Source organism: Sceloporus undulatus, chromosome 6, assembly GCF_019175285.1.
Source record: "Sceloporus undulatus isolate JIND9_A2432 ecotype Alabama chromosome 6, SceUnd_v1.1, whole genome shotgun sequence".
Classification (NCBI taxonomy): domain Eukaryota; kingdom Metazoa; phylum Chordata; class Lepidosauria; order Squamata; family Phrynosomatidae; genus Sceloporus; species Sceloporus undulatus.
Window position 1 is genome coordinate 97341280 of NC_056527.1, and position 16053 is coordinate 97357332.

A 16053-nucleotide genomic window follows, 5' to 3' on the forward strand; every position below is an offset into this window, starting at 1 on the left:
TACTGAATGCAATTATTGTATATACTAATGTATAAGTCTATAAATTTACATTAAAAAATTGCCCCAAAAAACCTGAGTCGACTTATCCATAGGTCAATGTAAGTACTGTATTGTAAGTCATATAAATATATAGATCTATATATGGATATGCCCTGGAAGCATTGACCTTCTTCTACTCTCTTATTCATCCAGCCTTTAAGGTGAGCACAAACGGTTATGCCTGCTGGAATTTTGTAAGTTCTTTGGCATTGTTTTCCTTTGCCTCATCCTTTGCATCCTTCATTACATGCCCCTAAGTTTACCCTCAACATATCCACAGGTCATAGCAAAATCCATAATTATGGCCCCAAAACCTGCCCTCGAATTATACATGAGATTGACTTATAGTCGGGTACAGTGGACCCTCGCCTTACATGGAGGATCCATTCTGGACCCCCCACGAAAGGCAAATTCCGCTTATGCTTGAGCCCCATTCAAGTGAATGAGGCTTGTGCATGTGGCAGCGCGGTGGCACACGTGCGCCATGGGCACACACCCTATTCATCTGAATGGGATGCGCCGCCCCTTGCGCTCCGTGTGCGGCTTTAGCATCTATGCTTAAAGCCACGCACACCCGTGTATAACATAGGCGCACTGTATATATGGTAACTACATGCAGTGCAACAGTTGAAACGTACATGAGGTCTACTACTAAATGATAGTAATTCTTCAGAAAACAATAGAGAAAGGGGAAGATGATATGCACTTATATGCACCAAAAACACTTGAATGGAAAGTCTTCAGACAGAACTCAACAAGTTGAAAAATTTCACTTACCTGGAAGAATCAATATACTATAGCACAGAAGCCCGACTTTTCCAAATCTTGAATATCCCAATTTATGAATTTCAGAATTCATTTATAATACAGAAACTTGCACCTCCTTCTATTGTCAACTTAGAGCTCCATTTTAGATATAGCTGAGAGGGAGGAGGAGCTTAGAAATCAGCAACTATGCAAGTGCCAAGCAGACTCATTATTAAATTAACACCACCCTAGACACCTGTATTAAGGCAAAAATATGGTACCCTTAACCAACATACACATTCTTCCTAGAAAACCTGGTACACTGTAATTAAAAATAAGACTACTGAACTGTAGACAGCCAAGTGCATTTGTCCTCCAGTGCCCCCCCCCCCCCCCCCCCCACTCCTGCAAAAAAGATATTACTGTTTTAAAGCAGCTGTGCTACAAAAAGGAACACAGTCTTCCTCCCAGGCAAGAGCAGGGAAGAGGAAATGGCTGTGCAACTAGGCCACTTGCTTCCTGCCAGCTATTCTACACCATTTCAAGAAATAAAAAGGCACACAGTGGGGTGTGTGCCAGTGAGGCAGCCTCCACAATTAAACACACACTCAGGTAGTTCCAATCAATACTAGCACTCACTCCCATATACTTCCTTCAGCTACATATGCTGCTGAGATTCCAAAGCTGCCCTGAGGCTTTATTTATTTGGTAAAATTATAGACCCTTTACAGCCTTAGGAGTCTGGGCTACTTTATTCATTCTCAATAGAAAACCATATTCTGCTCTGAAATTTCTCTTCCTATTTGTGAATTAAAATGTGAGGAGTATACAGTATACTTTTTATGCAGTTTTTAAAATTGTTTCCCTGCAAAGCAATAAAGGAAATCACCAGTGGGAAATATATTTCCACAGTACACATGTGAGAAATGTCAGAATAGTTACAAAATGGTTGGCAATGGGAGAGTGAATGCTCCAGTTCAAATTCCTCTCAGCCCTCAGTTATTTTTGAATAACTGTGGGAGATCCTAATTACAGCTTTCCCATATCTTGTCTGTGAGTGTGTCACACCAGAAATATACAGCTTGCAGCGGAAATTAATAAAGCAGCTAAAACAGAAAAAAGCCATGGAATTAATGTGGAAGAGGACCATTTGGTAAGGGTAATTTGGTTCTTGTGTTACTGTAACAAACAATTAAAATATGAAAAATGGTCCTTTCTTCTGCCATAGGTACAGTAGGACCTTTTGTTCTAACTCGCCCAGTGATGTTTTCAAGAAAAGTAGAACTGGAAAATTTTCAAGACTTTAAATAATGTTATCTGATTTAGCATGTTTGCTTTAATTGTTATATTCAAACACATTCAAAGTTTTATATGGAAATTATCTTACTGGAATAATAGAGTGCCAGTGTGGTGTAGTGGTTTTCGGCATGGGCAGAGTTCAATTCCCTGTTCAGTCATAAAACCCCACAAACTGATCCTGGGTAAGTCACACACTGTCAGCCTCAGGGGAAGGCAACGACAGATCTCCTCTACACAAGTCTTGCCAAGAAAACCCCATGATAGGGTCAGAAATGACTTGAAGGCACACAACAACAACAAATTTGTAATCATTATAAAGAGCACAAGATATTTGTTGTTTTTAGTTGCCATCAAACTGGCTTGGACTCACAGTGACCCTATGAATGGGACCTCCAAGACACCCTGTCATCAACAGTCCTGCTCTGGTACTGCAAACTCAGGGCCACAGCTTTCTTGATGGAGTCTATATGAGGTCTTCCTCTTCCTCTTCCTCTTTTCCTACTGTCTCTCATTCTGCCAAGCATTATAGTTCCCCCCCCCCAATGAATCATGTTATCTTGAGATATGTCCAAAGCATGGCAGCCTCTGTTTAAATGGGATATATTTCCCTTGTATTTAACCAAAGACAACACAAGAAGGAACTCTTTTTAGGACACATACCTAAAGAGAACAAATAGCTCTCTCTAGGTATATTAATAGTTTAACTTAAAAAAACAGAAAAAAAACCTGATTCAGTACAACTAGTTCAATATTCTATTTCACTAAGAGATGGATGTGAGTCTGCAGGCACAGACAACTTATCACATTTTGTCTTAACTATTTTTACTTGGGATTAACTGAGAAGTTAGGGAATCTTTGAAACAGAAACAAGCTTCACACCATGTTCATGTGTTAAATCTGTTACTCTGAACACTAAGATCTGCCAACGCTTGTCACTTTACAAGAATAACTAGAAGATTATATAGTATTCTATATTTTGTTCATCTTACCTGATTTGGTTGCAACAGAATAGGCCAGACAACTGTGGTTAAATGGAGACCTACATACACAGGTCTCCATTAACCACAGAAGCTTCTCTCTCCATGATGTGGAAATTTTCCACAGAAAAATATAACACTGGAAAATTTTCCACGCCATATCTCTGAATATGGCTTTCTACATCTCTTGCTGAGCATCAGTACAAAGATTTGTTAATATTAAGATTTAAATATAATAAATATAATAGAAGGCAAATAAATTGGTAGCGGCCTTAATAATTACACTAAGGGTTTCACTGAGTCATCAGAGAGGAATTAAATTATACATTTTTACAATATTGATAGAAACACTTAAACAGATCAAAACTATATGACATAAACCTCAAAGTGATTTTCCACACTATCTGTAATCCTGAAATGTGGTGTACATGTAAATTAAAACCTTAGTAAATAGAATTATATCTAAAATGCGATGTTTGTACATCTGACATTTTTTATGGTCAACGCTTGGGACGTGATTCTTACCTAGATTAGATGCTCACAATCATCAAACATGTGACATGTTGTGCTGAGTTGTGAGTAGCTTATATACTTGACTATAAGTCAAGCTCATGTATAAGTCATGGGCAGATTTTGGGGTCAACGTTATGGATTTTGTTATGACCTGTGGATATGTCGACTGTAAAACTTGTTGGCATGTAACAAAGGATCTAAAGATGAAGGAATGAAAAACAATGCCAAAGAACTTACAAAATTCCAGCAAGCACAACTGTTTGTGCTCACACTAAGGGCTGGATGGATGAGTGGATCAATGCTTCCAGGACAGAGCACACTCTTGCCTTTCATCAGTGGATTGCACCCCCCTTTTTTTAATAAGAGTTAAACTACAGTACTTACATTGATGCATGAATAAGTTGACTCAGTTTTTTGGGGGTAATTTTTTAAACTAAAACTTCTGGACTTATACACGAGTATATACAGTATTTCCTCTCAAACACTTGAATCAGACTAAGGAAGTAAAAAAAAAATGGAAAAAGCCATGATGTCATAAATGTCAAGAGTCAATGGCATGTAGTAATTATTCAGGAAGATTAATCTCCAGGGTGAAGATAATTGGGATCCTGGGACACTTAATGAAGATAGTCAACCTAGGCCTCAGACAGATGGCCCAAAGGTTGGGGGGGCATGGCATTCAGCTGATGTACACCCTGAATGCAACCGGAAACCAACCCGAGCGCAGCTCTTTCCTAAAGAACCGGGCTCAAAAGGAGCAGTAAAGTACCGTTCCTTTTTGGCACCCACTTCAGGACCATGGTAGTGGCCTGGATCAAGGCTGGGTGTGTGCGGCTGCTGAAATCCTAGGATGAACAGCGGTAGTGCAGACCTTTTGCACTGTCTGCTTCATCCCTAAATCCACTTTACATAGCTGTGAAGGTGATAATCAGACTATGTCCATGAGCTCAGTGGAAAAGGGCCAACACACAAATATGAAAAATTATTTCAAAGAATCCACATTTTCATCAAAATTCCCTTACTGGCAGCTATAGCCAACCTGTTATATAGGCCCCCCTTTTGATCAACAACCCCTTTGTTGTAATGCATAGATCAACTTAATGAGGCAGTTCTGTACCACTATATTACATATAGGGGATTGACTAAAAACACTAAAATCAGGAACTTCCTGATTCAAAGCTACCATCTTAGCCACTACACCACACCAGCTCTCCGGCTGGAGCTAAATGGGCATCATTCAGTCTAATTTATTCTCAGAGACAATATTGACAGAATGGCCGTAAACCATTAAGATCAGAACAAATATGCCCTGCTCACCTTGCCTCATGATGCACAAAAGTCTCAGACAAAATAATCAAACAGTAGAATCTCTGATTGGAAGGTTATCTCCAGATTACTGTATGGCATCAAGACAAGAGAGAGGAAGCCCAGCCTTCTTCCTACTGCTCTCACTGGGCAATAAGCTTACAGCTTGGCAGGAAGCCAAAGTATGAACAGAGGAAAGCCTGTGTTAGGCATGTTTGAAGAAGCAAGCTTGCTCCTGCCAGCATAAACATGGCCTTTTTCCTTCCCCACTCCAGAGAAAATGATAGGACATCATTGTGCAATTCTGGTTTTATGGAGGCTGTTTTGAAAAGAAGGCCTTGTGAGCAACACTGAAACTTCCCTGTACAAGACTATGCCAATACCTATCTCAGCTGCAATGTGCCCCCATCCCCAAAATATTATGCCAGAGAACATATATATTGGGATCTTTGTCTGAAACTATTTAACATATGTACTGAATCCATTGCTTTGAGGTTTTGCTGAATTCTGCACTTTAACAATACATGAAACATGAGTATAGACCAAAGAGAGGATAATCCCGTTACTTATAATCAAAATCATTCAGAGACACTATCTGCCTATTTTCAACTATGCAGAGTTGGAATTAGACTGTCACCTGAGCAAACACTCCTAGCCAATTACTTGCTTGGGTTTTAATTGATTACATCAGAGTAAATTTGTGAAAGGAAAAACGCAATTGAAGAAATTAAAAAGACTGTCTGTTAGATGCCTATACATGTATCCCAGCAACCACCATCTTAGAAAATATATCCTTGTGAGAAGGAAAAATAATTCCCTAAAACCCAGAATTTACCTCCTATCATTTTTGTAAGTATCTGCATTTAATCATTATGGCAGACTTAGAAGGACTTAATTATGTGACTCCCATACACCCCTCAATTTTTTTTTAAAAACACCTCTAATGTACTTTGCTTCCTAAATTTAGCAACAAACCCCTAAATGCACTACAGATCATAGCCCAGTCAGTACTGTAGTCAACTGTATAGTCAATGACATATTAACTAAAGCCAATGTAAGTGCTATTAAGGATCATTAATGAGTGTCTGTGTTTTAACTGATGTAATAACATTTAATGAATATTTTGTAATTTAATTTCAGTTACCTTTCATTTATTTTGTATATGTGTCATTACTTTATTTACTTTATTTTAATTAAAAACCTAAAAACAAAAAAATTGGCCCACAAACACTTGGCCAACCAGAAAAGTTGTTGGTGCCTCAATCCTGTGGTAGCTGCTTACCCCACAATTTAAACATTTAAAGACCTTACATAATTTGAATCTGAGTATGGAACACATTCCCTCACAGTGTGCTGGATTCTCCTTCTTTGGAGGTTTTTAAACAGAGACTGGATGGTCATCTGTCCAGAGTGCTTTGATTGTGAGTTCCTGCATGGCAGGGGGTTGAATTGGATGGTCCTGGTGGTCTCTTCCAACTCGATGATTCCATGATGTGTTTTAGTTTTAAAGCCACTACCCAGATTTAACACTTCATGCCACATCTCTTGTTACAATTTGGCATGTGTACATGTCAGACGAAGAAAGCTACCACTCCCTCCACAAAAATATCTTTGGTACTGGACTTGGATTTTGAGTGCCCATTAAACCCCTTTTGTAGATTTATAGGAGTTGACAGATGGGCGCTTTGCGCCGGCCTGGGCCTGAACTAGAGGTGTGCGGGGGCTGAGCATTTACACACTAAGCAACCCTACCACGCACCCCAGGCACCATCTTGGTATGCCCACGTAGACAGGGTGCGCCACAATGACGTCTGCACCGTGCAGCGCCCAAACAGCAGTGCGCAGGCATCATCATGGTGCACAAGTGCGCCAATGGCATCCCGCGCACAGCCTAAAAAGAACCCGCCAGAAGCTGGTTCTTTTTAGGCCTCCCAGAGGCCACGGTGTTTGGTTGCTGTGGCCTCCATCGGGGCAGAAAGGGGCAGAGTTTCACCGCCCTCTTCTGCCCATCTGTCCAGCGCCTAAATTGTCCACATTCCCACATTTGGGCAGATTGCAGGCTTATGGCATCTACTTTTTCATACTGAAAATCTTGAGATACATCAGAGTAAAGATATACAGTAGTCCCTCCATATTTGCAGGGTTAAAGGAATGAGACCCCCGCGAATATGGAAAAATTGTGAATAACTCCAACCTCCACTCAGAAGCCAGTTAAAGGAGGGGTGGTCAGGGGAAGAGGAGCAGAGGTCCATGCTCCTTTTTTCCCATCCTCCCGTCCCTTTAACTGGCTCCCTGCCCCATTCCCAGCCCGATCACTTCCTTTCCCAGGGGGCGACTAGACAAGGAAAGGGAAGAGGAGCCTCTATTCCCCCAATTGCCTTTCCCAGACAGATCGCTGCCTGAGATGCTCAGGCAGTGATCCGTCTGGGAAGGAGTCTGGGGGGAGGGGAGGGCGCAAGATGGAGGCTCCTCCTCCCTTTGCCAGCCCCATCACCCCTTGAACAGCCCAGGGAGCGATGGGGCAATTAAAGGATCCTGTGGAGATGGAGGCTCCTCTTCCTTTTCCTGGCTGGATTGCTGCCTGGCCAGCCGGCCAAAATACAGATTTGGCTCCAGGGCTTTTTCTCCTGAGGGGAAAGCCCGGGAGGGAGGGGGAGGAGGAATGCCTGGCTAGCGGCCTTGGCCTCACAAATAATCGAAATAGCTAGTGTCAAGGCCGTGAATATGGAGGTATGCTTAGACTGAAAGAATTCTGAACCGAAGACTTTCTTTTGAGCATAAGAACTGAATGGTACTCAGTCTTTCCAAACAAAAATCCAGCCCTAGTTACATCAAGCTCTCTTTACATCAAGCAGTGTAATTTAGGATGTGTGTCTTGTGTGCCTGACTTATGATGACCCTAAAATGAATCTACCATGGTACAAATGCCTTTCAAATATTAAAACAAAGGTCTATAAATGAGATTGCGAAGCTTTTCACTGAGGAGCATACCAACAATATTTTAACACTGTCACAATTATCACCAAGTAAAATCCCTTTTACCCAAAACTATTCACTTTGTCATCCTGAAATAGGCTGAATTTTTAATCCAGAAAAACAACAAGAAGAATAGAAAATGGGAAGTTGGACAAGCCAGCATTTGCTCGATTGTTCTTCTCCCACGCACAGAGCCATTTAACAACAAATGGGCCATGCCAAGAAAAAAACAACCCTGGAGAAGAGTCAGCCAATCTAATAGGAACTATCCTATCCAGGAGAGAGAGGAAGAGAGACAGGTAGCTGAAGACACTAAGTCCTTCCTTCTCTGGCACTCATTTTGTATTAAGTATGTGGTTTGAAATCCTTTAAATGTCATAAGCCATAAAGACTCAAGTACAAAATCAGGATACAGGCCTACTGAATAAAACAGTTCTCTTAATATCATCTCCAAATGTTTTTAAAGCTGTTTATAGCCCTGCGAGTTTTATAGGTGGCACTGAGAGAAGTCACTAACATTGGGAAAGCAATGACTCCACTCTGCACAGTTGTCTACCTTTTACTCGCAGCTATTATGCTACATTCTTCCAATTCCTTCCTTATATCTCATGTTCAGCTTCTTTCCTCATGTCTCTTGCCTGCTGAAGAAGTCCAACATCCAACTGCATTGACAGCTATAGATGGGCAACATCCCTTAGCAATATACTTTTCATATCCAACTCTACAGAGCAAAAAGACAAGATGCTAGGAGCATAAGCAACTTACGCATTGCAGTATGGCTTCTTCTCATAGCCCTTGTAATTCTTCATGTTTAAGGTCATCTTGCATACCTCGCAGTGGAAACATGCTTTGTGCCAGTACTGGAAAAGATATAAGAAAGAAGTGTTAACACAGAAAGTTTCGACTAACTGCTCTTAATTGAAGATTGTCATTTCCAGAATTGCTATTAGCATGCCTCTAGAGATTACACTTGAGAGAATCCTGCAGGCAGACTAGTTTTGGAGTACCCCACAGGTACTAAATGCCTGTTTAGAAACAAGAGTAATTTACTGCAATCATTTAACTCCAAATACATTATTTTTAAAGCAAAACTAGGGGTAAAACAAGTGTTAACAGCATATATAATTTAGTTAATGCTAACAGGATTGTGTCCTACAGTCACACACTGGACAGGGAATACCTGTAACTCACTACCTGACTTCAGCAAAAGCCCTTCCCCTCAATGGAAAGTTGCCTTATGCTGTTTTAACACAGAAATATAATCCCACACCCCAAAGGTCTTTTTACTGAAACAAAGTAACCAACCTAGGCCTCCCATCTGGTCTTGGAAGATAAGATTGTCATGCAAGACTTGTAAAAGCAGTTTTGATTCCCAGATACCTTTCTAAGAGGGGTATTTACCGTATGTTTTCCAATGTACAAACACACTGAAAACTGGTAGTACTTGACTGAAAGCTACAGTTATTCTGACATCAGATACTGGGGAACGCTTTATGCGAAGCCTGCTTGATAGTTACACTTTGGAGTTGGTGAGCAAGGGTATAGGATTTATCTCTGTAATCTGAAAATCCACACTAATTTCCTCCAAACCTTTCAGCCTGAAAGTGTAACTGTTTTGCATAGAACAACTGTTGAATGGTGAGGTAACAACTTCACGTAAATTTACATGTAGCATCTACTCTACCTCAAGACTACCAATGGGACACAACTTTAGCTTTTCAAACCAGCTATGTACTTATTGAAAACGTGTTTGTTTTGTCTTACATGCACTTCAAATTCCAGGTATTTTGTGAGATTCTAAAAAAAATCATCACTGATGAGTACAGAAATGCAAGGCATCATATGAGGAAATGTGCATGGTCAACAAAACTGTAATGACAGTTGCATTTAGAAGTCCACGTCCTTTGAAAAATGCACTAAATCATGAGAGTGTGAACCATAATTTTATTTAAAGGCATTTTTAATGCTCGCTTTCATTTTTTAAAACAAAATGGTTCAGAAATAAGGTCACTGTTTAAGAAGTCAGCCTATGATACTAAGAAGGAGGTCCTAGATTATAACATCTCACTTCTTCAGGTGGAAAGCAAAGTACAGTAGTTTGTGATCACAAAGTCTCTTAATGCCTTTCCCCAGGAGGAGAAGAAACAAAACAGTGACTAGAATACAGGTATGAAGAATGGATTTTTAAGTCAGTCCACTATTAAAAGCTCTACAGACATCTCTTATTAGCTTGATAGTTAATATAATATGCAATATACATTCTTATTGTGTCTGACTCAGTGTCGGTTCAAACAAAGAACACTCTCCGGGTGCCACAGAAATTACTGCATACTGTAATCTCATAGTTCTACAGAAATTACTGGATACTGAGGCTAGAATCCTATTGATTATTCTTAAGTAGTGTAGATCCATTCAATCGATTATGGAATATTTAATCAAAACACAAATCCCACCAATTCTATGAGTCAGTCTGAGTTGTGACTAGTAATTGGCTTTAGGCCATGTGAGTGAAGTCCATGTGATCATACCTATTTGGTATATCTTCTCTTTCAGCAGTACTGTACTTCATCACAAGTAAATTGTAGTTGTATGCCTTCAAGCTGCTTCCAACGTATGGCAACCCCAAACCTACCACAGGGTTTTCTTGGCTATATTTGTTCAGAGAAGGTTTGCCACCATCACCTTCTTCTGAGGCTGTGACTGGCCCAGGGTCAGCCAGGGGTTTCCAAGGCTGAGCATGGATTCAACCCCTAGTCTTCATAGTTTGTTCAACACCCAAGTTCAACACTAGTCCAACACCCAAACCGCTAACCGCAGTGGCACTCCCAAGTAAAATTACAGCTTTTATAACAAGTGCATGATGCAGTAACTGCCACAACACTATTTAACCAAGATTTCTGGATAGGTTTACTCCTTCTCTGGAACACACATTTAGCAGGCTTGCGAAGTAACCTGCGGCCAACTAATATTATGGAAATTGTAATGTGAATCAGAATACCACACCCAATATTTAAACACAGCCACAACAGAGCACATGCTGGAACAGAGGGAGTCTGCCTCACTTTGCCCAAGGCAACAGATTTGCACCTTCATCTGTGGATCAGATCAAATTGTTCCTGGAGAAGTAAATTTTTGTTTTCTTTAATTCAAAAGGCCCCTCTGGTTGCAATCAAGCAAAACCTGTTCTTAATTCTACTGACAATATAACCAAATTCAAGATCTTACTTTAGTACCCAGGCATAATCTTAAATGCATAAAAATGAAACCCCATTTCAGCCTTAAGTCTTTCTGACTCCTTGTGCATACACATATTTCAGGATGTCTGTAACAGCCTGGGAGAAAGGTTTTTCCCTTTCCAAACACACACCAAATGTTTTGGATTCTGTATAACCTACAGATAGACGAAGGAGCTGGATGCCTATGCAGGTTCCATCCATTGTCCAAATAACGCAAAGTATGTACAGTTAAAGTTTACAACATAGTACTGTCATGGAGCTTTAGTATAGACCAGTGCTTCTTAAGCCATCAACCTGCCATAGAAGGACAGCCAACAGCTCATGGGCCGACACCGTTCCATGGGCCACTGCTTTGACTAGAACTTGTGTCAGCCATATTCATATGAATTGTCACTTCAGTTTATCAAATGTGTAATAAGTCTTCAACACTGAAGCAATCCCAACTATATGGAAAATCATGTGGAAAGGGATGAATACTCTTGTTTAAGTCTAGAAAATTAGGTCAAAAAATTGACCCAAAAAACCTGAGTCACCTTATCCAAAGGTCAATGTAAGTAACTCTTTTTTAAAAGAAGGAACCATCCTCTTGTGAAAGGCAAGATTATAATCTGTCCTGGAAGACTGACCCCCATTACTCTGTCATCCATCCAGCCTTAAGAGTGAACACAAATAGTTATGTCTGCTGGAATTTTGTAAGTTCTTTGACATTGGTTTGCTTCGATTCATCCTTTGGATTCTTTGCTACATGCCCCTAAGTTTTACCCTTGATTTATCTACAGATCATAGCAAAATCCATAATTTTGGCCCCAAAACTTGCCCTCGACTTATACATGAGGTCGACTTATAGTCAAGTATATACGGTACATACATTTGTATATGAAGAATAAGTAGGACTGAATTCCTCTCATACTCAAATATGGACATGTCAGAAGATGCCTGCCACACTAGTCATCATAGTCAAAAAGAAATATATTAAAGTGACTTCACACAATACTATCTAAGGAAAGCAGAGAAAAAGAAATTCATACCACTGCAAGGTTAGTATAGTATTTAGGCATAGTGTTTTGATATATTTGACAGTTGTCTTTAATACTGTTTATGTGAATGCTTCTGAAATGATGGTGGATTCAAAGAATGACAAGTATAATAAGTTAAGTCACTGTGGCATAATGGATAGTATGTGGAAATGGTGACATGAAAAAGCAGAACTCATGTTCACCTTGACACTCGTTGACAATGCCACTTTTGTCCTTAGTTCTCCATCTGCACTGCACAAGTACACAGCTACCTCATAAGGAGATGGAAAAGAAAAATAACATGAAGTACAGTGGACCCTTGCCTTACGTGGGGGATCCGTTCCAGACTCCCCTGCATAAGGTGAATTTTGCCTATGCTCAAGCACCATTCATTTGAATGGGGCTCGTGCGTGCAGCAGCACACACACCACAGGCACACACTCCATTCAAATTAATGGGATGTGCTGCCCCTTGCACCCCGCGCAGCTTGAACGTGTGTGCTCAAAGCCGCGTATAGCGCGCCCACGTATAATGTGGACACACTGTACTTGATATGTGGAAGGCGTTTTGTCACCATTGTTTTTATTCAATCATTTTCTCATGGGTGAATACCAGGAACAAACTATCTGAAGTCTCAAAAAGTACAGTAGTCCCTCCATATTTGCAGGTTCCTACAAGACCTCAGTGACACCATTTCATTTCTTACAATATACATATATACAGAAGGCTCAAATATTATTTGAATATCAAGGTTAAGTGCTAATAAAAAACCTTCAGGGACACAAAAACCAGAAGAAATGCAATAAGGGTGAAGACGTTCATCAATTATACTCATAATTAGTTCTCAAACATCAATACTTATGCATAAGAAAAAGAGAAAATGAAATGAGCCACTACATGGCAAGTGGTCTACATATGGCAAAAAACAAAAAATCTCAATTTCAGTATTATGGACTAACTGGTTGGAAATAATCATGTGATATGGAAGCGAACTGTAGCACTTTAAACACATTGTCCTCTTAACATTAATAATCATCCTTGTGTGACTTCTATAGCTTGCTGCTTTGAAATCAGAGCTAATGGATATAGCCTTTGAGTTTGGTTGCAGACTAAGAAAGCCTGTATGTCACACATTTTCTATGTTTCCTGATCACCAGTAGAGATATATGAACCAGCAGTATGAATGTGGTAGTCAAGCTGAGCATCACATAGGAAAAACCAGCACATAAAGCAGGTTCCATGAAGAATCTCGATTATGAGACTACTGCATATGAAATGGGGCATTTATAAAGTTGAGACACATCATTTCTTTTCTCCTAATGTTCTTGCTTCAAACACTAATCAGTTCTTATTGACAATGATTATCTTGCTCTACTAAGGTAACTCTATGATTTACACTGGGAGGCCAAGAAGAAAAACCAGTAACACTTGCTGGATTAAGACACCACCCCACCATTTTTACCACAAACACCTAATTAGCAGCTGCATGTAGCCTGTGGCAACAATTCTCTCCTCCCTGGAAAGAGGGACAATCTGCATGGTTGGAAAAACCCTCACCACCATACATCTTTAAGGTATCTAAAAATCTCATGAAGACCTGAATGTGGGTGAGAGAGAGTGAAGAATGTTATCCTGATGAACCTGTGAACATGCCTTATGGCATACAATTGACATATAATCTACACATAGCACAGTACCATTGGTTTGGTTTAGACTTCTCTTTAAAATCAAAGTCCTCACTCTAAACCATATGCCTATTAAGACAGCTGAAATAACCTACGTCTTACATTGTCCTATCCTTTCAGCACATGTTAAATTCTCAAACTTTAAACAGATGCAATAGCAACAGCATTCTATTTGTTTAAACCTAAATCTACACTAAATGAGTGGGGTGAGTTCCAAATATTGTGCATATTCAAGCCCATATTAAGTCCCATAGGTGCACCCCAGACGTGCGCCCCATTGCCATTAATGGCAGTCACCCCACCGCGGATTTCCAAGTCCACGCATCTCAAGTCTGCGAACCTGGAGGGGCGAGTGTATAATCTTTTTCCCCCTTTCTCAGCTCAGCTCCAATATGAGATATTTTCTTGGTTTAGAAAAAGCAGAAGCTCTAAGACAGGAAGAGAAAGAATTCAAAAGCACAGCTGCAATGTGGGTGCTTGGAAAGCAGGATCCAAGAGAGCTTATATTCAAATAGAAATAAGGATCAACTAAAAACAATTTAAAAATTCAAAAAAGTAATGCTGTTAAAACACAGGAGTTAAAACAGTTTAAAGCACAAGTGAAACATGTGTTATATGCTGTCCCCTGTATCTGCCTCAAAGACAACACGGTTTCCTTTCTGCTGTGTGTAGACAGGGGCTATATCTGCACTGCAGAAATAATCTAATTTAAGACCTCTTTAACTGTCATGGCTCAATGGTATCAAATACTGGAAATTGTAGTTTGTTGTGGCACCAGAGCTCTCTGACAGAGAAGACTAAATCTCCCACAAAACTACAATTCCCAGAATTCCAGAGCTTTTAGCTATGGCAGTTAAAGTGGTGTCAAACAGATTATTCCTGCGGATGCAGCCATACTCAGGAATACACATCAAGGCTTTTGCAGAGAAACCAGACTAAATATGACAAATCACTACTGGGCAGCAGCAGTAGGTGACACTGGTGGAAGATCTATCAGAGACAACAGTAGCAGCACTATAGCTAACACTTGTCAGTACTGCACAGAAGGAGGCTTGGTAAACCATCTTTTGAAGATATTTCACCATGGAAACCCTATATGAGACAATCCAACATGAAACAAAAGATAGTACCACTCAGTGAACTACCAGAGTAGAGCAGAAGACAACTACAAGTAATACTGGGGCTAACAACACAACTGGACTCAAGCCAAAAGGATGTTCAGATGCTGACTTGCGCAGAGGAGAAATGAAAGTCCTAGACTGCACCACACATATTATAGGGGCATGGAATTCAAGAATCGTGGATTGGGGAAGCGAGACATTATAAAACAAAAAAATAGAATGTATAAACATTATACAGTACACTCTTTTTTTATGTGTGGGATCCATTCCGGAACCCACCCCCCTCCATGTAAAAAAAGTGTGTATGCTCGAGCCCCATTGAAAGTAATGGGGCTTGTGCATGGCACTGCGGCGCATGCTCCATTGATCTTAATGGGATGTGCCGCCCCTTTCACCCCGCATGGCTTTCAGCATATGCTGAAAGCCAGGTATAGTGCGTTCACGTATGATGCAGGCGCACTGTAATTCTCAGGGAGAGTGAGCTGAAGTGAACAGGAATGATAGTTTGAGTCAGATAATTACAAATACACAAGAAAGCTGACAGGAAAAAAATCAACTCATTTGAGATGTGGTGCTCGAGAAGAGTTCTGCAGGTATCATGGACTGCTAAAAAGACAAATGAATGGGTCCTAGAGCAAATCAAGCCTGAACTCTCCCTAGAAGATGACTAAACTAAGGTTGCCATACTTTGGACATATTATGGGAAGACATGGCTCACCAGAAAAGACAATAATGTTTGATAAGGTAGAAGGCAGTAGCAAAAGAGGAAGGCCACATTCCAGATGGATAGACTCAGCCAAACAAACCATGGCTCTGAGTCTGCTAGTCCTGAGAATGCTGGTTGGGTGACTTGGAAGTCTCCCATTCATGGGCTCACCATAAGTCAAAGTTGACTTGATGCCAGTTAACAACAACAAATAGGCTAGGACTTCCACGTGTTTCTGACTTTTTTTTTCTTTTTGAGGCCCTGAGGATGTCAACCCATGTATTTTTTCTCTAAAACCAGCTATCTATACTTCACAATGGATGGGGTTCGACTTTGCCATATTTCTGAGCATCCCCAAGCTGTTTTAGGACCAAAAGAGAGACTGCTAAAAAAATTAAAGAAAACAGGAAGTGAGCTCAAGTCTGTCTGAGTG

At 40.3% G+C, this 16053-nt stretch overlaps 1 protein-coding gene across 1 annotated transcript in view; it reads right to left on the reverse strand.

The window, feature by feature from the left end:
• The window catches only part of LASP1 (LIM and SH3 protein 1), a 68591-nt gene that overhangs the window by 41211 nt on the left and 11327 nt on the right, over positions 1-16053 (reverse strand). The window contains exon 2 of the mRNA XM_042472623.1: positions 8622-8716. Coding sequence (XP_042328557.1) covers positions 8622-8716 — 95 coding nt within the window. The remainder of the gene's footprint in view (positions 1-8621; positions 8717-16053) is intronic.